The following is a 25,171-nucleotide window of genomic DNA, read 5'->3' as shown; positions in this document are numbered from 1 at the left end:
AGTGGTATGTTGGTAAACTGGCTCTGTAAGTAAAAAGTGCTTGTTGATTTCTATGGTGTAAATACACCCACCAATGCTGATTCGGTTCTCAAAATTCCTGAAATTCAATAATCACTTATTGGGAGCCTATAGGAGACAGTTCTATGACACTAGTGGACTAAGCCCTTTCTCTTTGTATCTAATTGTGCATGGTGGTTCTTGTTTTCTTAAATATAATTTTTCTTCTATTGCTTCTCTGCAAAATAAATGCAAAAATGTAAAAATAAAACAAAAATCCCAACTGCTTCGTCTGTTCAGATATGCATTCATTTAGTTTTTCATTCAGCAGATACGTATTGACTGCCAACTGCTCCCAAGGTCATAGTTACTGGGTTTTTATAATGACTTCATAATAGCTTTATGGTTCAGTTGACTATTATGCTAGATGTCGCATTTAGAAAGAACTTTGGCGGGATAGGTGGAGCTTAGATGGTCAAGCATGAGGTTGGGTTAAAGTTGTATCTGGATGTGTCTAGACAGCTATTGGGGTATTAACTTATCTCTGAATGAAGAGCAGCCTTGTGTTTACTTGCTTGAGAGAGTTAATGCAACGCATGGCAAAACTATCATGACAGATAAAGGTAAGAGCTGTGGTTTTCCCAGGCAGCATGGTGGGTGCAGACTTTTTCCTGCAGTTGAAGTCTGTGGACTTCAGTGGTCCTTTATGGGGGAGGTAACAATACAACATGCCCTCTTATTTAACTCAGCAAATATTTGGCTCAGTAAGTATGAATGAGTGAATGAATGAATACATGGATAAATGAGTAAAAAAAGGCAAACCAGGAGTTAAGTAAACAGTTGGGAACTGTAATTGCAAATAAAAACTGTGGGACTTTAAAACTTTCTATCACATCAATATCGTGATTTAAGTTCTAAAAGCTCTGTATAGTCTCTCCAAAGTGTCTGGGTTAAAATAAAAGTGTGTTTAATACCACTTTACTTAATTTAAATGTTTATTCAGTATCTCTTTTGTGCCAGGCAGTGTATCAGGTACTAGGGAGAGAAGGGTGAGTAAAAAATGTATAGATCCTGCCTTCTTTGAGACTATTATAGAGAGAGCGGCAGAGTCAAATAAGCATGCCACAATATAATTCAACTATAGTTAAGTCCAATAAAAAAATTTGGGGACCTGCTCCAGCCAGGGTGGCATTGAGGTTTTTCCCCGGAGACTTTGATCTGTGAGCTGGGATCTGAAGGGTGACCTAGTCAAAAGTGAACGGGAGAACATGTGGCCAGCAGGAGCAAAGACCCTGTGGTGAGAGCAGAAGGCTCTATCCGAGGGGCTTAGGCAAGGCCTTGTGATGGGCAGATTGTGGCGGAGCATGATATGAGGAGGCCTAGGCAGGCGGGGTCAGATACCCCCAGGCCTTGTATTCATTGATGATTTGAACTTTCCCATGAAAGCAACGGAAGTTAGTGAAAAGTGACTGGATCAGATTTACCTTTAAAAAAATATCACTCTGGCTGTTGTGAGAAGACTGAGCAGGAAGGTGAGGCATGGGTGTGGGAAGGCTGTTGCAGGAGTCCGCCTGAGAGGTGGTGGGGAAATTGGGGAGAAGTCAGTGCAGGCAAGAGGCAGTTAAGAGGGAAAAGCAACGGAGCACGGTGGCGGACAGGATGAGGGGAATTGAGAGCTGGAGGGACATCTGGGCTCTAGCTTCAGTGATTGTGGAAGCTGCGTCTTTTACGAGACAGGCAGTGTTGGAGGACCGGGTTATTGTTGTTGTTTTGGGGTGGGGCACCTGCAAGAGAGTCTTCCCACACAGTGAGATGCCTTAGGACACCTAAATGGGAAGGTTGTGTGTGTGGTTGGCCACACTGTTTTGCAGTTTTAAGGAGTTTGTGCTAGAGAGAGCAATTTGAGGATCATTTGCAGATTGATGGCAATTTATATGGATGAGATTGTGTCAGGCAGTTCTCCAAATGTGCTCCTTCCTACCAGCAGCATCGATATCCCCTGGAAACCTGTTAGAAATGCAGATTCTCAGGCCCTGCCCCAGACCTATTGGATCAGGACCTTGGGTGGGGCCCAGTATTCTGTGTTTAAGGAACCATCAGGTGCTGCTGATGCACTCCCTTTAGTCCTGGGTTAGGGAGAGAGCACAAAGTGACAGGAATCTGAGTCTGGGATTGAATGTTAAGAAGCTCTAACTTTTAAGGATTGGGAGGTGAAGGATGGCTTTGCCAAGGAGATTGGGCAGGAGCTGTGTTTGGAGAAGTACAAGAAAAATCCAGGAAGCCAGTGAATAGAGTATTCAAAGGAACAAGATACTTGTTGCCGACAAGCTCAGTAAAATGATGCTTGGGAAATGTTCCCTGGGCTTAGAAGAAGCAGATCCAGAGAGACAGAAAGTAGATTATTGCTTGCCAGGGATGGAGAGGAAGAGTGAGCAGTTACTGTAAATGGGCACAGAGTTTTTTTTTCGGGGAACACAACTGTTTTGGAATTAGTGGTGATATGAATTATGAATATACCAAAAGCCACAGCATTGTGAATATACTAAAGGAAGTCACTGAATTGTACACTTTAAAAAGGCTAAATTGTGAATTTTATCTGAATTAAAAACAAAGCCCCCCCCCCCCCCCCCCCCAGCCCCGGGCTTAGCAATATGGAGATAATGGTGAATTTAGTGTGAAATATTCATGGCACGGATGAGGGTGGAAACAGAACAGAGGCTGTTAAGATATGAGAGTAGGGAAAATGGAGGCCGGGAGAGAAGTGATCCTTCAGAGAAGTCTCGTTTTATTTTATTTTATTTTATTTTAAATTTTTAAAAAAGATTTTATTTATTTGACAGAGAGAGAGACACACAGCCAGAGAGGGAACACAAGCAGGGGGAGTGGGAGAGGGAAAAGCAGGCTTCCCGCAGAGCAGGGAGCCCGATGCGGAGCTCGATCCCAGGACCCTGGGATCATGACCTGAGCCGAAGGCAGACGCTTAACGACTGAGCCACCCAGGTGCTCCGGAAGTCTTGTTTTAAAGGGGAGGCCAAAGTGAGGGTGGTGGAGGGAAGATACAGAGTCAAGAAAGTTTGGGATGGTTTTTCTTTTGAAGATGGTAGAGACCTGAAAATGTTTAAATTCTGTTGGGAAGGACCCAGGGCAGAGATCTGGAGAAGAAAGTGATTGTCAGTTGTGTTGAATAATGATACAGTTTCAGAGTTGAAGGGACTTCTGTGGTTAATGGTGTTTTCCTAACCTGGAACTCCATATCATACAACAAAGTAGGCGAAAAATAATCCTGAAGCAAAGTTCCAGTTTAAACTTGAACATTGTGTGGGGCAGGAATCCTGCTGTCTTCCAGGGCCAACCATTCTATTTTCAGATGGTTTTGACTATACTGGGGGTGGGGGGGGGTGGGTGTTGAGGGAAATCAGCAGGGAAGAACTGATTGATCACAGGGGAGATAATGTTTCTTTTATAGAATAAAACCTCTCTGCTTCTTAAATGGACTTTAATCTTATTTCAGTAATTTTCTTCATTCTCACTCCCCGAAGGACCCAGTGCTGCCAATTCCCGAAACTTCGGGAAAGTTTCTAGTATTAGTTGGGTTGATTCTCTGACTTTTTTACTGGTACCTTAATATTCAGTTTTCTTGGTTTTGTAATTTATTACCACTCATCTCTCTGATTTCCAGCTTTTGGAATTTTATTGCTATTTTCTCCTCTCTTATTCTCCCTGAACTTGTTGGATTCTATTTTTAAAAAACCTTTCAAAATTCTCTTTTTAGTGTGGTTTTGGTAGACACATGTGTCCAATCTGCCACCTCTACCTTCTCTCTCTCTTCTTTTTAAAGATTTTATTTATTTATTTTATTTTTTTAAAAGATTTTATTTATTTGACACAGAGAGACACAGCAAGAGGGGGAACACAGGCAGAGGGGAGTGGGAGAAGGAGAAGCAGGCTTCCCACCGAGCAGGGAGCCCGATGTGGGGCTTGATCCCAGGACCCTGGGATCATAACCTGAACCGAAGACAGACGTCCAACGACTGAGCCACCCAGGTGCCCCATAAAGATTTTATTTATGTATTTGACAGAGAGAGAGGGAACACAAGCAGGAGGAGTGGCAGGCAGAGGGAGAAGCAGGCTCCCTGCTGAGCAGGGAGCCTGATGTGGGACTCCATCTCAGGACCCTGGGATCATGACCTGAGCCGAAGGCAGATGCTTAACTGACTAAGCCACGCAGGCGCCCCTCTACCTTCTCTTTTTCTCTCTTGTTTTTTCTGCCAGAGAATATGTAACGTGTTTTTGTATCCCTTCACTTTTATGGTTACTCTCCTTTGACTAAGTAGGAGGCAGTTTGCAGTAATAAGCCATTTCTCTTGCTCGGTATGGGGGCAGGTTTTGGGAACCTATTGTCTTTGTGCAGCCGTCACGAGGATTAATCACCCTGAGTAATGGGTATAATCTCCTTTGGTGTGTCATCTCCTTTCCCCCATTCTGAGAATGTGACCTCATTTTATTGCATCCCTTATTATATTTCAAGCCGTAAACTTCTCCCTGACTTTCCAGCCTGCTGTGACTGCTTTGTGTCCTGATTCTGTCCCCTGGCAGGTTTACCTGGCCCTCCTCTCTCCAGCCTGTAGATTTGACCATCAGGTCACCAGAGCTCTTTTCAGGCCCCAGGAAAAACTGTGGCTGGGGTAGGACAGGAGATGTCATGATCGTCTCACCAAACTTTGCAGAGAGAAAGACAGGGTCTGGCTCTTTTCTGATGATTTATGCATGTGAATTTCTTTAGGTGACTCTAGGTGTGGGAAAATATACTTCAGAGAATAAGGAGTACCTCCAATTCTTACAATTGTCTTACTCTTTTAAATAAAAAGAAGTGTTTTTTTCCCCCCTTTTCTTTACTAAAGCAGTCATTTTTAATCGAAGGCCTGTGGAGAAAGTACAGAGAGTTGCTGAATTTGGATGACAAGAAAAGAGTCTTTGGTTTCACTAATCTTATAACTGATAAGATTACATTCAATTATAAATGTTAGAAATAAACTGTAGTATTATTAGCAATACAAATGACTGTCACAATCAAACTTACAGATATTTTTATATCCCATTATAGTTTTTGCATGCATCTTATATATTTCATGTATCTTATTATTTATGTTCATTCCTTCTTCAAATTATAGTCATTATTAGATCTACTAGATCTTGTTTATGTTAATAAAACAGTAAATAATTAAATATTATGGTATTATAAGTTTTTTATATTTTGATAATTTGACTGAATTAGCCTTCTGTTATTCATTTATATTTTATTTTATGCATTTAAAAACACTATCTGAAAAAAGAGGTTCACAGGCTTCATCAGATTGCTAAGGGGTTCATGACACACAAAAGATTCTGAACCCTTGTCCCAAAGAGACAAGTGCCTATAAAGGAATATGTGATTATTTATATAAACTACTATTTTATCTTGGATCCCCAGCTACACCTTTCTCTGGTTTAGTCCATTAAAATTTGCTTTTTAACATATGGTTTACGTCTTTACAAGGTATTGGAAAAGGGTCTATTTTGGTTTCCAGTGACCCATGAGTTCAGAGGGCATTAAAAAAAGAAGTCTTGAAATCAAACTTACTTATCAAGAATAACCCTTCTTATTTACATAGGTTAACTTTGAAGTTTCAGGACTTAAGCATTTCTGTTAAGTCGCTTTTCTAACTTACTGTTTTTGTATGAGGTTGTCAGGATGCTGAAACCCAGTGATGTTGAAGCTCCATTTTAATTCACGGCTTAGCAGCCATAGGTTCAAGTTACCTTGGATGGTTGTGATATAAAACTCAGTTTTATGTTAATTATATGTTAATGCCCTTCAAGGTCATTTTCTCTCCAAGGAACATCATCATCTGGCACCTTCCCCACTGCCGCCCTTGGACCGCCTTTGTGTGGTGCATTTGACTTTGTCATTGGCAGGTGCCTGACAGCTCTGTTCCTTTGGGTCAGCAATGGGGGCTGGGCAGAGAGACAGAGCCTTGAGGTCAAGTTTCTTGCCTTGGACACCTTGGAACATTGCTAGTGTTAAAGCTCCAGTGCCAGTTCTTGCTTAACTGACCTGAACTTGATACTTCAGTTTTATGTTGCCTAAAGCAAGTCTGCTAAGTTGCTCTAAAAACTTGAATAAAGTATGAAGTACTCAAATTTCAGTGCAGTAGATTCCCATTCCTTTTGATACAACACTTCATGGTGCATTAGAAGCTCCCATTGATCCTGAGAGGAGATTGTTTGGAAGCGTGACTGAGTTTTCCATAGTTTTTTTTTGGGGGGGGGTTGGTGGGAGAGGTGGCATTTAATCCAAGAAAATAACAGCTAGCTTCTGTTGACCTGCCCACATTGTCCTCCTTACATTTTTATGCTTGTATTTACCATATTCCTGATAGGTGGTTGTTCCTCTGTCAGAATACCTTTAGTGATTGTGAATCTTTTACTGATTGTGAATCTTTTACTTAATGAAACAGTCCAGTTCACTGTTAATAATATAAAGAAGAGTCATAATATTTATTAGGTGCTTCCTATATGCTAGGCTCTTATATGAAGGACTTTACATTTATTAAATGCAATCTGACAACAATCCTAAGAATGGTAGATACCATCAGTAACATCGTTTCAGAGATGGGAAACCAAGCAGCAGAAGTAAAATAACTTGCTCAAGGCTCCAGCCAGTATGTGGCAGAGTTGGAATTTGAACAAAGGCGATCTGACTTCAGAGCTCAGGCTCTTAGATCTGCTTTTCTTCCTAATTCTGCCTATTGGATTAAAGCAATTTCAGAAATGCTTCATTGAAGCTGTAAGAGTAGTTAGCTAGTAGGATCTGATGTGTTACATTAATTTACCACATTGACAGCTGTGAAGCCATACAAGCAGTCTTCAGTTGACTTTGGTATTTTATTATTTGAATATTCTGAATGTGCATTTTTAGCATTTTTTTTGTGTGTGTTTATAGGGATGCTTCCTTTGGAAATTGCACTTACAATCTCACCATCCTCGACTGTTTGCAGGGAATCAGAAAGGTAATAATAATTCTCCTTGCTATAGTTGGCACAGAAGTTTCAAAATATGAAAAAGGAATAATGTCAATATCCTTGTTTGCTTTGGAGAGAAGAGAAGGCAGGCAGTTAGCAGAAGGCTTTCCACTTCTTGATGGAATGATTGATCTGTAAAATATAGCCTGTCGAGCAAATTGAGGGGTGCCCCGGGGGTAACTCTCTAGCTCCTTATTGAAGTAGAAGGGGTTTCCCTTTCTCATTTAAATGATTCCTCTTCCTGGGCAGACGTATTGCTTCTATCTGCCTCTGTGCTTGTGACATTGCTTTGTCACCAGCTCAGCTTCCTTATCAAGCTCGAGCTTGGTGTGGGAGAGATAGGAAGCCACTCTGCACCTCTGTTCATGTAGAGGAGAACATTTCCATGTAGGTTTCCTACCTGGATATTATTACATGCCGGTAAAGAAGTAAGTGGGCCAGATACTATTATCTCATTGTTTTAGCTGAGGAAACAACCCCAGGGAGGTTAAGTCACTCTTAGGGCCACAGGGAGTTATTAGCAGGGCTCATTCTAACTCACATTTCCTTATCAATTTGGAGCTTTCTAATATCCTATCAGGGTGTCTTATAAATCAATGGTTTGTCAAAGTGTGGGGCTCGCTAGAGATGCAAATTCTCAGTCCTTCTCCGAGACTGACGGAACCATAAATTATGGGAGTGGGGCCGTGCAGTCTGTGTTTGAACAGCCCTTCTGGGTGATTTGATGCACTTTACAGTTTGGAGGCATAGTTATTTAAGTTACTCATATGTATAATGGAGAAGTGAATCTAAAATATTTTTGAGAACTTTTAGAACTTGTTCTTGAAGCATTGATTTACTGAAAAGTCATGCATGCTATACTGTGAAGTTTTTTTTTTTAATTTTTAAAAAGATTTTATTTTATTTATTTGAGAGAGAGAGAGAGCATGAGCAGGGGGAGGGTCAGAGGGAGAAGCAGACTCTCTGCTGAGTAGGGAGCCCCACGTGGGGCTCGATCCCAGGACCCTGGAGATCATGACCTGAGCCGAAGGCAGACGCTTAACCGACTGAGCCACCCAGGTGCCCCTATATTGTGAAATTCTAATGAAGGTTCAAAGTACATCATTCCATCTTGAACATATAGCCATGATTTATCAGTCAGGAATGTACATATTGCATAGCCCATAGGCAAGTGTCCTTATGGATTATAGATACACTATGAGCATGATTCTTGTTCTAGTTTCTTTTGAAATCTGATGTAATATAAGACTGATTTTGAGTTGAGAAAATTGGTATGATAAGTATGCTAGTTTTATGTATGTTTTTGACTTTGATATTTCATTTAAAATGAATTTAAACTCTGTAAAAGTTTAAAATAGTTTCAAATATTTTTCTTTCCACTTAAAGACTGTCAAAATACTCTAGCTCACCCTGCAAGTAATGTCACCAACCCAGACTTCTAGTATCACAAGTTAAGAACCCTTATGGAGATATTAGTCAATATATAATCCACAATTACAGCATTTAAGAAGTATGCCCAAGGGGAAAAAACAAGTAATTTATTATTGTTATTGTTGTTGTTGTTACTGTTTTGCCTATTCTGCCATCTGGTACAGGCTATTTCTTTTATAAATGTATGAAGTTCAGGAAGAGTTCACACTGGAATATCCCCGCCTGTTATGGTAGCTTGGTAACTGGATATAGAAATTTATGACATCCTTCCTGTTAGAGAGGAAAGGTGTGACTTTGTTCATGGATAAGGTCTTCTGTAAATTTCTTGTTTCATCAAATGCTGGGGTTTATTTTTCCCAAACACAGATGAGATTTTAGAAGATCTGACAGATGTTCAACATGTCTTTAAGCAACTGAGACACATTACCTCACTCCACCTTAAATAAACCCCATATTCTGGGCAATTGCCATGGCAATGAGTACCAGACTCCTAAGAGTGTAGACAGAGTATGGCTGCATTTTTGCCTCTTTAGGAAGCATATCTTTCTGATTTTGTTGTGTTGGCATCATCATAAGCATAGTTTACATGGGTGTGAACTACACACAGAAACATACATAAATACACACTTTAAATGAAGAGAAAGGAAGGAAGTTTGAAGGCCCGGGTATATTTTTCTCACTTCTTTCACTGGAATGGTGCATATGGATCCACTTAAGTTGCTTTGTTTAAAGGTAGGATAATTTAAATAACTTGCTTTGCTTCTAATAGTAGGGGTTGACTAACCCAGTGTTGTCAGGATTTATCATTTATAAGAATCACCTAGAAGGCATGTTAACATGCTGATCTACCCCCAGAGAATCACATTTAATAGTTCTGGGATTTAGGGGTTTAGGACTGTATTTTAAATCTAAATTACTGCAAGTGCTTCTGTTGCAGGTGATCTGTGTTCTGCATTTTAGAAAACATTGGTCTCTGTTTTGAAGAAACTGTTTTGAAGAACTGTACTGGAGCTTGGCTTCATAGTTTCTTCTATTTTTAATGACTTGAATATGTAACTTTTAAAAGTAACAGTGGTTTTGTATTCTATTATAATCTGTACAGCTTCATGACTTATAAAATAAAAGACAGTCCTCTTCAAAATATTATATCTGAGCAAGCTGGATAGTTTTTAAAAGTTCTAAGTCATTAGTTATAAAAAGGAATAATGAATGTTCTCTTTTTGTTGTTAAAAATATCAGCTCTTCCTCTAAATCGTAAGAGCAGTCAAGTACACTTTTACTCTTTCAGTAACTATGACCAGAAAACAAACGCTCTCAAAGAGTTTTAGGAACAAATAAGGGCCTAGGAAGTAGAAATGCCCTTTTTGCTAAGTATCTCATTAATGATAAAAGGAAAACAAAACCTCCCAAGAATATTCTTCTCCTATCTGAAAAGTTAATCACTATTATAAATCCTATCATAGTTTGATATGAATTAATTGCATAGTTCCCAATAGGTTTTAATTCTACATTTGCTAGTATGTTCCATTATATATATAATTAATTTATTACATATAAAACTAATGTAAATTAGGACTCTAGATATATTTTGTGGAACATATTTTCATGCTTTTCTAAATGTTAAGTCCCACTTGTGAGAAAGTCTCAATGCAAAATTACCAATGTTAGAAGATGATATCTAGATATGCATTATGAATGAAAGGTTTCAAGCTTTTTCCTTCAGGTTAGTGAGAATCATTTGTGAGCAGGAATTCTAGGAATGGCTAGAGGACTTATCAATTTGGTGTGGAAAAACTAATTCAAATTCTGCTTCTAGGGATTACAACATGGATTTTTTGACTTTGAGACATTTGATGTGGATGAATATGAACATTATGAGGTTTGTACATTTTAATTTTTTACAAGATATAATTCATGTTAATTAAAATCCCCTGCCCCCCATTCTCCCCTCTGCCCCCCCCAACACTCAGGTATAGCAAATTGAGTGGCTGCTAAAATAAAAACATTCTGGAGTTTTCTGTAGTTGTCAGTTTTGTCCTTTCAGCTTTGGTTATTGCCTTTGAACCAGGAATCACCAAAATTTTAGTTTGGGAAAATGTCATATCTATAATGTTCTTTCACCAAACCTCTGTCAACAGTTACTTTGCACATTTAGTTTATAAGAAAAATAATTTCGAAGTACAGTTTGATAGTGAAACTGAGTTTCTGTTATTTTAAAAATTCAGGTTCTGTTTAAAACAAAACTGGACTTGTGCCTTGTAATATTTTTGACTGCATAAATTTTATTTTGAAATATGGCTGAATTTATCTAGTTGTAAGAGTTGGCTGAATTTTTTCCCCATAGCATCATGAAGCTTTCGAATAATGTCTTGCCTGTTTAGAGTTTAGGGAAGGGCTGCCCCAGCTAGGTTGTGGTATAAGAAGACACTGAAGAAGCAGTTAGCTTTTCTGGAAGATGAGAAGCTTGTAGAAAGTGACTAGGCCCAACATTCTATGAAAGTGAGCTCATCTGTTGGGGTTCTCCAGAGGACTTGTGAAATCTATCACTACCCTTAGTAAGAGAGGGCAGCCCTCCCCCTTTGGCCTCTAGTTCAGGATGTCTGTTTGGATATCCTGCTTACATGTTAAACTTAACATGTCTGAAAAGAAACTGACGATCTTTCACTCAAACACGGTCCTCTGCTTCATTCATCTGTGTTAATGGCACCACTATCCTGCAGTTTACCCAGGCTCAAGAACAGAAATGCTTCTCTTTCCCTCCCTAATCTAACCAGTATTTGAATTCTTGGGCTGTGTTTCATCTTTCCTGTCCTTTCTGTTCTCACTTCCTTCCCTCTGGCTCAGGTGTCGTGTCCTCTCTTGTGGACTATTAGAAGCACTCTCTAACGAGCGCTGGCCCTTCTTCCCTGTTGGTCTGTCTTTCACCTACGTGACAGAGTGATCTTAGAACAGAACTCTCATCATTCTTGGCCCCAAACTGCATTGCACTGCAGAAATGGGGATAAACTCCTCTGTCCTGGCATTCTTAGCGTGGATGGGCTCTAGCGCACCTTGCTAGCCTTGTCTTCTGTTTGCTTACCATGCACCCTCTGCATGCCAGCCCCACTGAACTCTGTGTTCACTGCTTCCTGAGTGTCCCCATGTCCTGGCTGAGCTTCCTTTCTGCCAGATACCTGTCCCCTTTAACGTTTCCCCTCCTCCATTTTGTGTAGGTCACATCTACACAGATCATTACTCTCTTGAGTATTTTCTCCCTTCAATTTCATGTGTTACAATTTGTACTTTCCATGTTTCCTGTATCTTGGTTTTATTTTTCTTACTGGATTGAAAATTCCTTGTGGACAGGACATGACTAAGTGAAAAAATTTATACTGAGTACTTGGATAGAAAGGTTTAACATCATAAAACTGCTATTTCTCCTCAAATTAATAAATTTAGTACAATTAAAAATCTTGAGTATTCCTTTTTTTTTTTAAACCATAAAAACGTTGTTCAACGTGGCATTTTTAGTAGTGGCAAAAGAATCCACCCCCTCAAACTCCGCCCCCACCCCAATTAGAAACAGAGACTGTGCACTCGTAAGGGAAGGTTGAATAACCTATAGAACACACGTGCATGGAATGTTATGTGCTTATGTGAAAAGGTGAATTTGAGCTATACCACTTGTCTTGGAATGATTTCCATAATATGTCGTTTAGAAGAAAAGATACAGACACGTGCTCATAATATAATCCCCTCCTTTACTTAACAATAATGAGATCCTATTTCACTCATATATGTATATCTGTATTATATGAGCAGAACTGATTTCCTGTGAAGCTAATAAAGCTTAAATTTTAGAGACCCCCTCCCACTTTCATGGGCACCTTTTTAAGGTCCTATATCTAATTTTGTCTTCATAATTTTGTATTCTTTTCTTAAAGTAGGCTTCCAAATTAGATAAGTTTCATGTTCCATGTATATGAACATGGAGAAAATCATATGGCAAAATGCTAACACCATTTCCATTAAAGGAGATATTGGGGTGGGGACTCAAGAGGAGGAGGAAGGAACAAATACCATTAATAAAGAGAAAAGATTAGTTGACATTTTACTTATTCCTTCATCTTTTTTTTTTAACTTTATTTTATTTTAAAGATTTTATTTATTTATTTGACAGAGAGAGACACAGCGAGAGAGGGAACACAAGCAGGGGGAGTGGGAGAGGGAGAAGCAGGCTTCCCTCGGAGCAGGGAGCCAGATGCAGGGCTCGATCCCAGGACCCTGGGATCATGACCTGAGGCAAAGGCAGACGCTTAACAACTGAGCCACCCAGGCGCCCCTTTATTTATTTATTTATTTATTTATTTATTTTAAAAAAGATTTTATTTTATTAATTTGACAGAGAGAGAGAGACACAGCTAGAGAGGGAACACAAGCAGGGGGAGTGGGAGAGGGAGAAGCAGGCTCCCGGCCAAGCAGGGAGCCTGATGCGGGGCTCGATCCCAGGACCCTGGGATCATGACCTGAGCCGAAGGCAGGTGCTTAACGACTGAGCCACCCAGGCACCCCCTTTATTTTAAAAAATTTAATGTTGATGTTGAGGGGTAGTTGGAAAAGCTGTTGAAAAACCTGAGACAGTACAGTCTCATTCTTGCAAACCAGCCAACCGGCCAACCAAAAAACTCTGTTAAGAATGTAGTCATATCCTCACCTGAATAAACAACAATAACAACAACAACCTGAGTAATAATGGGAGGCAGGAGGCAGTTGGCGAACATTTGAAAAGTTTTCTGTCATATTACTTCCTTTCTGAGATTGATGTATCTATTCTATCATAAAGACCAAGAGAAGAAAATCACAAAGAGAACTATACTTTTTGGGGAGTGAGCATTTCATAAATGCTACTTAATGAATAAATAAAGGAACTCTCTTCCTGACAATCTGTCAGGAAGGCCTGATCCTTTCTTGTCATAATTTCTCTCACTGTTCTCTCGTGGGCTTTAGCGAGTTTGGACATTGGGTGTACTTGTGGGATAGCTAGATACACATATTTCGTGTGTTCCAACAAAGTCAGTATTCCAATGAACACATTGTGGTTTTCAAAGTAAGATTTTATCATTGGCAACAAATTAGAAGACTGTAAGTCTTGATTATGGGGGATGTTCAGGATGAAGCTTTTCAAAGGCACTTCTTGACTGAAATACATTTAATATATAATTTGGCTCAAGAAAAAGCCTAAAATTAATGAGACTGCATCTCTGTGTAAGATTGAAGGGCAGTTTTATGATAAGAATGCCAAATGTTAACGACAAGGTCAGCAGAACGCGGGAAATACTCATTTTATAAAGTCTACAGGTAAACCTTTGCTCATTCTGCAAAGGGTTATATCCATTTTCCTCCTGCGATGCATGGGTCATACTCATTTTATAAAGTCTACAGATAAACCTTTGCTCATTCTGCAAAGGGTTATATCCATTTTCCTCCTGCGATTCATGGGTCTAGAGCAGTGCTGTCCAATAGAAATATGATAATTATAGATATTATAAACATTCCAGCAGCCACATTTAGAAAAAGTAAAAAGAAATGATGAAATTAATTATATTTTATTTAATTCAATATACCTAAAATATCATTTCAACATATTATCAATATAAAAATTGTTAATGAAGTATTTTACATTTTTATTTTTGAACTAAGCCTTCAAATCTCAGCACGTCATTTGCTCTTTGGCACATCTCAGTTTGGACTAGTCACATTTTTTTTTTTAAAGTAGGCTCCACGCCCAGCATGGAGCCCAATGTGGGGCTTGAACTCATGACCCTGAAATCAAGACGTGAGCTGAGATCAATAGTTAAAAGCTTAACTGACTGAGCCACCAGGTGCCCGTGGACTAGGCACATTTCAAGCACTCAGTAGCTGCATGTAGCTAGAGGCAGATTCTGTAGGGACAGGCTTGGCCATGATCTATTGGGGTCCCTCAGAATGACACGGGATTAGCAGAACAAGTTATGTGGCCTTGCTTCAGGTGATCTAATTATTCACATAAGAGTTAAAGCCATGTCATATTTAGAAGGCTTTTAGAAGATATCTCAGGCTCTTGCTTTATTTTCATGGGACTTGCAAAATGGCCCATTAATTATTGATGAAGAAAAGTATCTTCGAAAATGTGGTCTCTCAGGTCCTTTACCAAGTTGTTGAACTGCGCATTTTTCACATTGATGCTGATAAACAGATGTAATTCTGGCAGCTATGCCATGAAGGTCCCATAAAGTAACTGCAAGAAGGTGGTCCCAAAACTTCTCCTAAGAATCAGTGTCCAAACATTCATACTTTTCCAACAGGTTTCTTAAGGTACTTTCAAAGAACTGAGAGAGCGGCCACCCCTTTGAAATGTAGCCATTCATGGGTTCACTTGACAAGTGGAAATAGACCTTTTGCCCTCGGGAACAGCAGTGAAGCTGAAAGAGCTTGAGTAATCAAATCATGTTCCTATGGGTATGTGAGGCTACGGCTCACATACCGTACCCTCACAAACCTCTATATCGTTACTGCTCATGTATGATAATACTCTGCCTGTGAGACCCCGAAGTAGCACCCATACACAGAGTCTGCCTTCAGTCAGCCTTTTTTAAATTCTTTTTTGGGGAACCATCCTTACCAAATAAGGCCTTGCCGAAAATTAATGGTGCTGCTCTTAAGCATTATTTTAAGTCATTATTTCTCGAAGAGAACTTGAAGTTGTGTCTTACATTTGTTATTTGGATGTCTCTGAGGGGCTTTCTACTGTTTACCGGAAGGTGGCGGTTTCGATGATGTCTCTTTGTTGGCCACACACAGAGCAGCATCCTGTCCCCAGGAGAGGGAGGGGGAAAGAAAGGCAAGAAACAGGCTTCAGGGGCAGCACGTGGAGATGCCTCATGGCCTTGGCAGGCATTTATTATCCCATCCAGAATTCGGCCCATGCAATGGCTAGAAGTTGCCTTAAACACCCTTTTGGGGATTAGATGGAGCTTCAGGTTTATATAAAGCCTACTTCAAAAATGAAGAAATTACTTTGACTTCATTCTTGGAGTTATTTTATATCTTCCACTATCTTTTTTTTCCCTCCACGAATCATTCCTTTTTTGAGGAAAGAAAAAGTGCTTTCAGTGAAGTAGCATTGTCAGTGTGAGGATAGTTCCCAGAATTATTGACTTGACACTTTGCTTTCACATGCTGCCAACCCAGGGCCACTTTACCAGTCGTTACTTGATGGGCGGTTAGGGTCGCCCCTGGCTACTGCAGGCCGGGTGACGGACTGACGGGTTATTGCCCAGTTGAGCATGGAGTCACAGCACACGGGCCTTCTTTTGTTTCTCTCATCAAGGCACACGTGGAAAAGGATAATATTTGTTCAGCACCCTGTGATTATAGCTCACAGCTGTTGACGACTGGCCTGGGGCTTCGGGCTGCCCTGGTCCCTACCCAGGCAACTGCATTCTGTTTCACTGGGTGGGAAGCTTTGTCCAACAGAAATAATGGTGTACAGATAAACTCTTGTTATGTGAGGGTCAAGAAGCTGCATTACACTCTTGTGGCCTCAAGTTGATGACTTTTCAGTTCATTTATTGAACAGGTGTTTAAGTACGTCCTGTTTTCTCAGTGTGTTTGCTAGGTGCAATACTTTTTCTTTCTTTCTTCCTTTTTTTTTCCTCAAGAGGCTCCCTGCAATTTCATCTCTTCATGTGTGGGGTTAGAGCCTTTGTTCTTATCGTCTGTCATTAGAATCCATATATTCTTGCAGAAGTTATCACGTCTGACCTTTGTCACAAGCCCTCTCTTCGTGCTTATCAGATGAGTTGTCTACACAGAATTTCTGCTTCATCCGTGGCAGGCTGAATGTGGAAAATTTTGCTCCTGAGGTAGTCTAGCAATTTATAAGTCATTATTGGCTATCTTCACCTACAGGGTGTTCTTTTGGGAAAAGAACATTGTTATTCTAGAAGGCGACATTCACATTATCTTAGCCACATTACAACGGAGCCCACGTGAGAACTGTTTACAAGAAAGTGTTGGTTGATTCTGGATGTCTGAGAGTGGGTCTTGACTCTTGGGCCTTTTCCATATTACTATCAGAGTATATGTCGTAGAAATTGAGTCTGATTGTATCAGTCTCCTGCATTAAGTACTCCATGGGCCCCACACTGACCAAAAGTGGGAGGAAAAGCAAACTCCTTAATATGGCCCCAAATTCCCTCTTAACATGGGTTTTCCTTCCCTTCCACTCTTACCCTTTTCTGTTCTCTTCTCAGACCCAAATCCACATAGCTTCCCAGATGGCAGTGCTTCTTCATGCTTTTGTGCCTTCCGATATGCTCTTGCTCCCCCTTCTGCCTGTGATCCCTTCTTTCCTGCCCACGATATTTATGTAGATGTGTCTATGTCATCCTCAGCTCCGTGGGAGCTCTTCTCACACGGTGTTCCTTGATGCTCTGTTTACACATCTGTGTCTTCCCTGCACTCTGGCTCCTTGAGCTCAGGAACCATGTCTTATTCATCTTAGTATGAGTAAGTACCCAGTAGCGTAGTACACTCATAGTGGGCGCTCATTAAATGTTTGTAGAATGAAAGAATAAATGACTGAATGAATACTAAAAACAGAAGTGTAACACCTTCCAGGATATTTGCTATAATCTGTTAAAGGTAACTACTTTTCAATGGAAAGTAACCAAGACTTATGAATGAAGAATGCATTCTGATTTTTAGTAACACTCCTGGGGAAAAAGGTACTGACTGTGGTAGACAACATCTTTAAATGATGTTTCTTTCTTTCATTACCAGCCAACCTATGCTTCAGGAGTGAGTTTTTTTTAAAGATTTTATTTATTTATTTGAGAGAGAGAGAGCACAAGCGGGGCAGAGGGGCAGTGGGAGAGGGAGAAGCAGACTCCCCGCTGAGCAGGGAGCCCGATGTGGGGCTCGATCCCAAGACCCTGAGATCATGACCTGAGCTGAAGGCAGGTGCTTAACCGACTGAGCTACCCAGGTGCCCAAGAGTGAGGTGTTTTTTTTTTTTTTTTAAACCATTTATGTGCAATACAGATTGCTAGGTATTATAGTCTTCAACCAGGCTGTCCATGTAACATCAGTTTGGTTTAATATATGAGCAGAGACTGTCTCCAGGTAGATTATGTTCTCCTTCATTGCAGTTAGTAAGTAAATTGTCAAACTGACTGGGTGCTATAGACTCCCGAGGATGGCCTTCTGTACGTACCTTGAGCCCGAAGGTTAGGTCTCCCATTGCTCAATCTGCCATCTCAGGTCAACAGCAGGAGTTACGGCTGTTGAACACCTGAGGTGTGATATTTCAAGGCTTTGCTTGGGATTAGAGTTTGTCTACCAAACCAGAATGTAAGCTGGGTGTTGCTTGCTTGGTCTGCCCTCTTGTTCATGGATTACAGAACTGGAAACCTGGGGATTTCCGCCCTTGTTACTGTAAATTCCTGCCGTAGGACTGGAGTTAAGCAGGCTCCAGAAGGCAGGTAGGTGAGTACATCCTCACCACCTGGAGGAACTGTGGAGGTATGCCTCCCACAGGGATGGGACTACTCAAAGAACTGTTAGAAGCATTTCCCTGCAGCTATCCTGTAAGACTGATTATACCACTCCAAAGGCTACAAGTTCAAGGAGGCAGAACTCCTTCCTGGACACTGCAGCTGCTAATGCGGAGGGACCCAGTGTTGCCACATCTATGAATCCACTGTACCCAATGCTGGTTCAAAGATCATGTTGGTTAACACTACAAAATGTTTTGAGGTCTACCTTGTCTAAGAATTTCCCATGGTTTTTTCTTCCTCTTTAATTGCTGTTTGGTTTCTGTCCCTTCTTTTACTTCCAAGCTTCTTAACAGAGCAGTCTTGACTCTGTTATTAGTCAGTCAGTCATTTGGTTATGGTTTGGCCTTTACCTTTGTGAGTCTCATGAAACTGTCCTTGCTCATCGAAGAGTCGGCAAACCAGGTGGTTGTGTCGGTCTCCTTCCTACTTGATTTGTTCTGTGGCCACTTTCTAATTCTGGACACTCCCTTTCGTTCCCTAACTTCTAAGGTTCCATCTCTTGCTTTTCTCTTCCTTGCATCTCTGGCCACCTTTCTCAGTCTCCTTTGCAAGCACTTTCTCTTCCTTTGCCCACCTGAAATGCTGCCCTTCTCTAGGGCTCTGGGTTTGTGGCTGAACACACTCTGCGAGTGAGGGCACCTGCTTCCAAGTTTCAACAATTGTATATGTGCTTGTGACCTCAAATTGCCATGTCTTGAGCAACAGCACCTGCATATGTGCCCTGGGTTCCTGCTGCCTGCGGCTGCATCTGGTCTGAGCGGCTGGAACAGTCCCCTAAGGGTTCTACCAGCCGGGTCTCCCTACCCCAGCTGGAGTGAGCAGAGGTGGAACAGTCATCACATGGGGCCCTCCTCTTTCCCTCCACCACACTGTCTCTCTCAGAAGCAAATCTAAATTAATAATCTAGAGTTTAATTATCTAAAGCCAGATGGCATGGCATTTTAATTTAAACCAAATAACTCAAATATTTACTTTGCTTTAAGAACGTAAAGTGCCTATTACTGCAGCATATTTGCATTTATGTAATACAACTACACCATCAACACTATTTTATTGTTTTAGAAGTTAGGGAAACATAAGGAAGGTACTTTTTAATGAATAAAAGGAAACTTTGTAGTTCTGTCTTTTTGATTTTTCAAATAGCCTTGTGCCATTGTTAAACCTCTTAAATACTTCTATTATAGCTCTTTTCAAAGTGTAATGCAACTTTTTTTTTTTTTAATTGGTGTCTTAATCTGGGCTTCTGTAACAAAAATACCATGCTTTGGGTGGCTTAAACAATAAACAATTATTTCTCACAGTTCTGGAGGCTGGGAAATCCAAGGTCAAGGCACCAGCAGATGTGGTGTCTGGTGGCCTTCTTCTGTGGCCATATTCTCCCTGTGTCTTCGCATGGTAGAAGGGCAAGCGCACTCTCTCGGCTCTCTTTTATAAGGACGCTTATCCCATTCATGAGGGCTCCATCCTTATGACTTAACTGCCTCCCAAAGTCCCTACCTCCAGATATCATCATACTGGGGATTAGGTTTTGACATATGAATTTTGAGGGGACACAAACTTTTGGTCTATGGCAATGGGTACAAGATGGCGCTAACACCCACCTCATAGGGCTGCTGTAAGCATGAAGTGAGTTGCACGTGACGGAGTAAGGGAATCAATCCTGTAATTGTTGACCTCAAGGCCTATCTTTCCTATTTTACTGTCTGTTTATTACAATGGTAAAAGGCCAAATGATTTTCAGTATTGGGACTGAAAAATATATTTCTGACCATTACAACAGAGGCATGCCTTAGCGGCATAGAAGTATTTCTTAGAAGTTGTAAAAATTTATGTTTTCAAGTCAAATTATGTTTACTTTTTAATTTTTTTCAGTTTTAATACTGTTATTTACTTTGTAAGCAACCTTGATTTCTTTGTCCCCCCAAATTATATTTAAATGCATCAACAGAATTACCTATTTCAAAGAAATCTGGTTGTAGACTGAATCTTTTGTAGACTGAAGAATCCTATAGTAAAGTGAGTATTAACACTTAAGTATATCAGTTTCAGGAATTCAAATTTTTATTTTTATTTTATTTCCTTATAGTGAAGAACAGGTGCAGTTTTCCTACATAGTACTTGGTAGGCAGTAGGCTTTGGAATGTAAGAGGTAAAACCATCCTCTTGCCTCCTCCTTGCTGAGATGTTTGTAAAATATGGTAGAGTTGGAAAGTACCTTCAGTTCCTGTCTGATCTAGATTTCTTTGAAGTGTGTGTATTTAATTAGAAAACCAATTTGTGTCATCTTAAATATTTTATTATTGATAAATATTGATATTTGTATAATTCACTGAAAGAAGGCACAAATATTAATTTGGGAAGCTTACTGAAGTAAGCTTATATTAGTCAGTTGAAAGCTGTAACTTTCTTATTAATTTTTTTTTCAGATTTGAATCTAAGACCCAAATCTCATTGTTTACTCCATCAACCTTATCCAGGCTACTGAATGTAGTCCAATATTATCTAATGTTTATCTTTTTGGGTAGGCAGATTTGCAAACATATTCTTTTGGTTTTGTGAGTGAATGTATCTTAGTAAGTCCACTGTCTTTCTCCATATGATTGTTTATAAAAGGTTACTGTTTAACTAAATGTCTATAACCCAAATAAATAGACATAGCACAATATATTTATCTAGGCTTACTTAGTGGTCAAGGATACAGAAATAGTGAACATAGAAACCTATTTTCTTTTACTGTTCATAAAGAATTGCCTTTGGCCTTTTGATGATTAGAGCATGATGATTAGAGCATACATTTATTTTGGAATTTCTAAGTAATGTTTTAAGCTTATTAATTACTTATGAGGGATATTGGACCATTAGAAACTGCTTTATTTAAACAAGAAAAAGTTTAATTATCATAAAGAGTTATATATTAGATTCTTTATTCAAATCGTTATGAATAGATAGTTACACCTGAGATACAATTTGGCATATGTAATCATAACACTCAGTAGCTCTAAGATTTTATTTCTGGTATTATGGGGATATTATATTTATTATAGTTAGATTAATGCAATTCAGACATTTATAAGGTGTCATGTAAAGTTTCATTTATAACTTTTTATAACTGGAAGGAAACATGTCATTTTAAACTTAGAAATTGTACAGTTAAGTTTTGATTTTAATGAAAATTGGAAATGATAATGGTAGTATAACTAATTCAAGTAGAGGCTTCAATTTCCTTGATGGTGTTACTCCAATTAATTGAACAAATACCTAAAAGCTCTTACAGTAGAATGCAGACTGTATTTGATACACATTCCTACCGTATGTGCCATGTGGGGGTGGAGAAGAAAGCTTTTTTAATGGATATTCTTGGCCCAGTAAAGAGAACTGCTTTCCTTCCCAGCCTGTGGAGGTATCTGTGCAGTGCTAGAGAGCCAGGAGGGTGGAGATGGAGACTAGAAGCTGACCTGGTGGTGGGGTGGGGGTGAGGGTTTTGGGTGGGCTAAAGAACACTTATGTGAAGAAGTGATACATATATATTTTATGATGCATGCACAGATGTGTCCCAATTCCCTGCAAATCTTGGGGGTACCTTCAGCCCTGCCCCAGTGTTCCAGGGGTTTAGAGGCACATCGGAAAGGGAAGGAAATGGAGGAGATAATGGAGCAGTGGGAGGATGCTGGGCCCCTTCCCTGGTCTTCAAGCCTTTTCTGAGGATCCTTTAGAGAGGGAGTGTAGACCAGAGGTTGACAACTGGTGATCAAAGTCGGCCCAAAGGCGTGTTTTATTTGGTTTCATTTTATTTAAAAACTTAAAATAGTCAACATCAACTATAGAGAGATTCACATAAAAACCCATTCAGCAGGTCAGCCACATTCAGTTAGCCTTTCCTGCAGGGTGACTCTTTAGCCAGAGCTGAGGAGCCATCTGCCATTATTTATGTCTCTCACCTGGCCTTTGTAGCTGTTTAGGTTTGCAACCCCTGCCAGACACCTTGGCTGACTCATTTGTGGTGTACCTCGGGAGTTTGATGATCCTCTGTTCTTCACTCCTGCCTCGTTCCATTTCCCAGTTGAAAAATCAGCATTGACAACAGTAGCAACCTATAAAAACAGAAAAAAAAAAGGAAATGTGTTCATTATGACCCTGATATTTATAATTTTTTTTCATTCTTTAAAACATGTTTACCATGTTCATGGAAAGTGCTTATATTTCCTTTTATCTTCTCTCCCTTTATTTATTGCGGGGACAAGCAATGTTTGTTTTCATTTCATTTTATTGCAGGGTAGCCAGGAGACAAAATTATTTTAAGCAAAGTACCTCCACTTTAAGTAAAGTTTTTAAAACTTTTCAAACAGTCTAGATAGTAAAGCTTTTTCTGAAGAGGATTGAAATACCATTTTGAGAATCAGATGCATGTTTTTATTTTAAGCTGTATTACTTTGTCTTCATGTACATCCAATAGTACTAACAGAGTGAAAAGCAGTTTTATTTGTAAGGGTTTCCTAAATTGTATAAGAATTATAAAATATTTTTCTTCTCTTTTCTCACAAAATTCTACCAGCGAGTTGAAAATGGTGACTTCAACTGGATTGTTCCAGGAAAATTTTTAGCATTTAGTGGACCACATCCAAAAAGCAAAATTGAAAATGGTAGGTTTTTCTTTACTTTACCATCCAAAAATTTATTTCAGTTCATCTTCTTTAATTTCCTAAGATAATCCTTTCTTTTGGTAATAGTCCCCAAAGAATATTTATTTATTAAAAAATTGAACAGTAGTAATTAGTGTGTTAAATATTATAGTTTAGTAGGTAGAACTATAATCTTGTTTTAAAACTAGAAAATTTGGGGGGCACCTGGGTGGCTCAGTCGGTTAAGCATCTGCCTTAGGCTCAGGTCATGATCCCAGCGTCCTGGGATCGAGTCCTGTATCGGGCTCCCTGCTTCTTGCTCTGCCTCTGCCTCTCTCTCTGTCGCTCATGAATAAAATAAAAATATAAAAATCTAAAAAAATAAATAAAACTAGAAAATTTTTAAATTGCCGTAAATAGGCACTTTACCTGACTCAGTTATCAAAGAAGAATCTGAGAAGCAGGCTGGTCAAACTAGTAAGCAGACTATTGAATTCTATCAGTGGTTCTGAGATTTATTTGGTGGTAGAGTGCTACATCAAGGTAATCTTTGGGGAACATCATGTGGAACAATAACAATGATGATGATGATGACAATAGGTGTCATTTATTGAGTACTTGCTATGCACTAGTTACTATCTAAGCACCACATTATCTCATTTAATACTCACCTCTATGAGATATAGATACACTTATCTCCATTTTGCAGAGGGAGAAACTGAGACTTATGAGTAGGGAATATGCCCAGAGTAATAGGGGGAACTGGTTCTCCATCCCAGAGCTGGGCTCCTAAACATTGCTACTGCACTGATCTATTTATTTCTATTATGACAACGAGAACACCTTTCCAGCTGACAGTAAGTAAATTACTCATTTGCAGTGTATGTTTAGACAGGGGCACACATACTCAGGAAAACAAAAAAAAGCAAAACAAAGAATAAGTCTTTTGAATGAAACATATATTAGCTATGTGAGTTTTCCCATTAATATTTATTATCTATTTATTTATTTTCATCTGCCAACATTCCTAGAAGACAAGTAATGATAGGCACCAAAGGTTTAAGAATAATTTATGGGAGGAGTACATAAAATTAAAAAATTTCACCTATGAACCTAATAGCTCCCTTTTTTTTTTTTTGCTCTTTATCTGTTCATAGATCTGGAACATCAGTCTTTTGAAGGAACATAATCTGAAACCCCGAGTTTAGATTTATTCTCCTTTTATCACCATTATCTTCCTAAGTATTAATTCTACAAGCTAGTTTCATTGTATATTGTGAATCATGCATTCAGATTTGCTGATTTGTTTGAGTTTCCACAGATGTGCTTCTCACTTCATGCCCACGACATCTCTTCCGGGGAACTCTGTTTGAAACATGGTTTCCCTGTGATGGGTAATGCAAGTCTAGAGAGTTAAGCTACCAAATAGGAGGCCTGTGTACTGAAGCCAGAATTACATCTTCTCATTCATGAATTTGCTAATGAATCTATTTTGTTCTAGACATTGATTAACCTCTGTCATGTTGGGTTGTCAGGAGGAACATGTTAAGTGCCTAAGGAAACTGCTTTCTGGCAGTTGGTCTTTCAAGACAGAATTGATTCAATTTACCTTTGGCCTTCTGTGCAAAGTGATCTGACTCAGACTCAGAAAATCTTAGTAGGTGTATGGTTTTAGTCATGGCTTTGTTGGTGGGTGTTCGTTTGATGAAGTTGAAAGAATTTTGCCATTTCGGATTCCTGTGTTTTATGACATTTTCTTCAAGAGAAGATGAGAGGTGTAATTTATAGAATCATTTAAGATATTTTTAGAGAGTTAATACATGCTTATATTAAAAAACAAAATGCAGATGAATTAATAAAAAGCATGTAAAAATGACCTATAATTCTACCCAAGTTTTCTAGGGCTAGGAGTTGGTGGTGGGATTATGGGGGTTTTAATTTTCTTTTCATCTGCTTCTTTGTATTTCCGTGCACACATTTTTTCCTCTTCCAGTGAACACACACACACACACACACACTTACAAAAATAAACCTTTCTTTCTTATAAGTAGAGCATCACAATTACTGTCTTTTAAAAAAGGAAAGATTTATTTATTTATTTATTTTAGAGCGTGAGAGAGTGTGAGTGAGGGGAGGGGCAGAGGGAGAGGGAGAGAGAATCTCAAGCAGACTCCCCGCTGAGCACACAAGCCCCACACAGGGCTCGATCTCACAACCCTGAGATTGTGGCCTGAGCCAAAATCAAGAGTTGGCCGTTTAACCGACTGAGTCACCCAGGTGCCCCATGATTACTGTCTTATATCAGCTTTTTTCACTTAACATATCACAGACTTCTTTCCATAGTAGTAAATGTTGCTTTTCATTATACTTTTCCATGACTGCATTGTATATTATTCAGTGCTGTGCCATAATGCTGTTACTTTTTGAATGAGATCTACATTGTTTACAGTTTTTTCAATTTTCATGGGTGGCAAATGTTCCTACA

General features: G+C 39.4%; 1 protein-coding gene across 8 annotated transcripts in view; it reads left to right on the top strand.

The window, feature by feature from the left end:
* CDC14A (cell division cycle 14A) overlaps positions 1–25,171 on the top strand; it is a 182,062-nt gene that overhangs the window by 75,314 nt on the left and 81,577 nt on the right. For 7 of the 8 annotated variants that reach the window (XM_064588751.1, XM_064588753.1, XM_064588754.1 and 4 more), the window contains 3 exons: positions 6,980–7,046; positions 10,306–10,368; positions 22,620–22,707. In XM_064588751.1, coding sequence (XP_064444821.1) covers positions 6,980–7,046; positions 10,306–10,368; positions 22,620–22,707 — 218 coding nt within the window. Of the gene's footprint in view, positions 1–6,979; positions 7,047–10,305; positions 10,369–22,619; positions 22,708–25,171 lie in introns of those variants that run through there. The other variant, XM_064588756.1, reaches the window with a different exon arrangement.

Source organism: Mirounga angustirostris, unplaced genomic scaffold, assembly GCF_029215605.1.
Source record: "Mirounga angustirostris isolate CCGP_5_RB_7025 unplaced genomic scaffold, mMirAng1.0.hap1 SCAF_4, whole genome shotgun sequence".
NCBI lineage: Eukaryota > Metazoa > Chordata > Mammalia > Carnivora > Phocidae > Mirounga > Mirounga angustirostris.
Note: the sequence above shows the minus strand (reverse complement) of the source record. Positions and strands in the feature narration are given on the sequence as shown.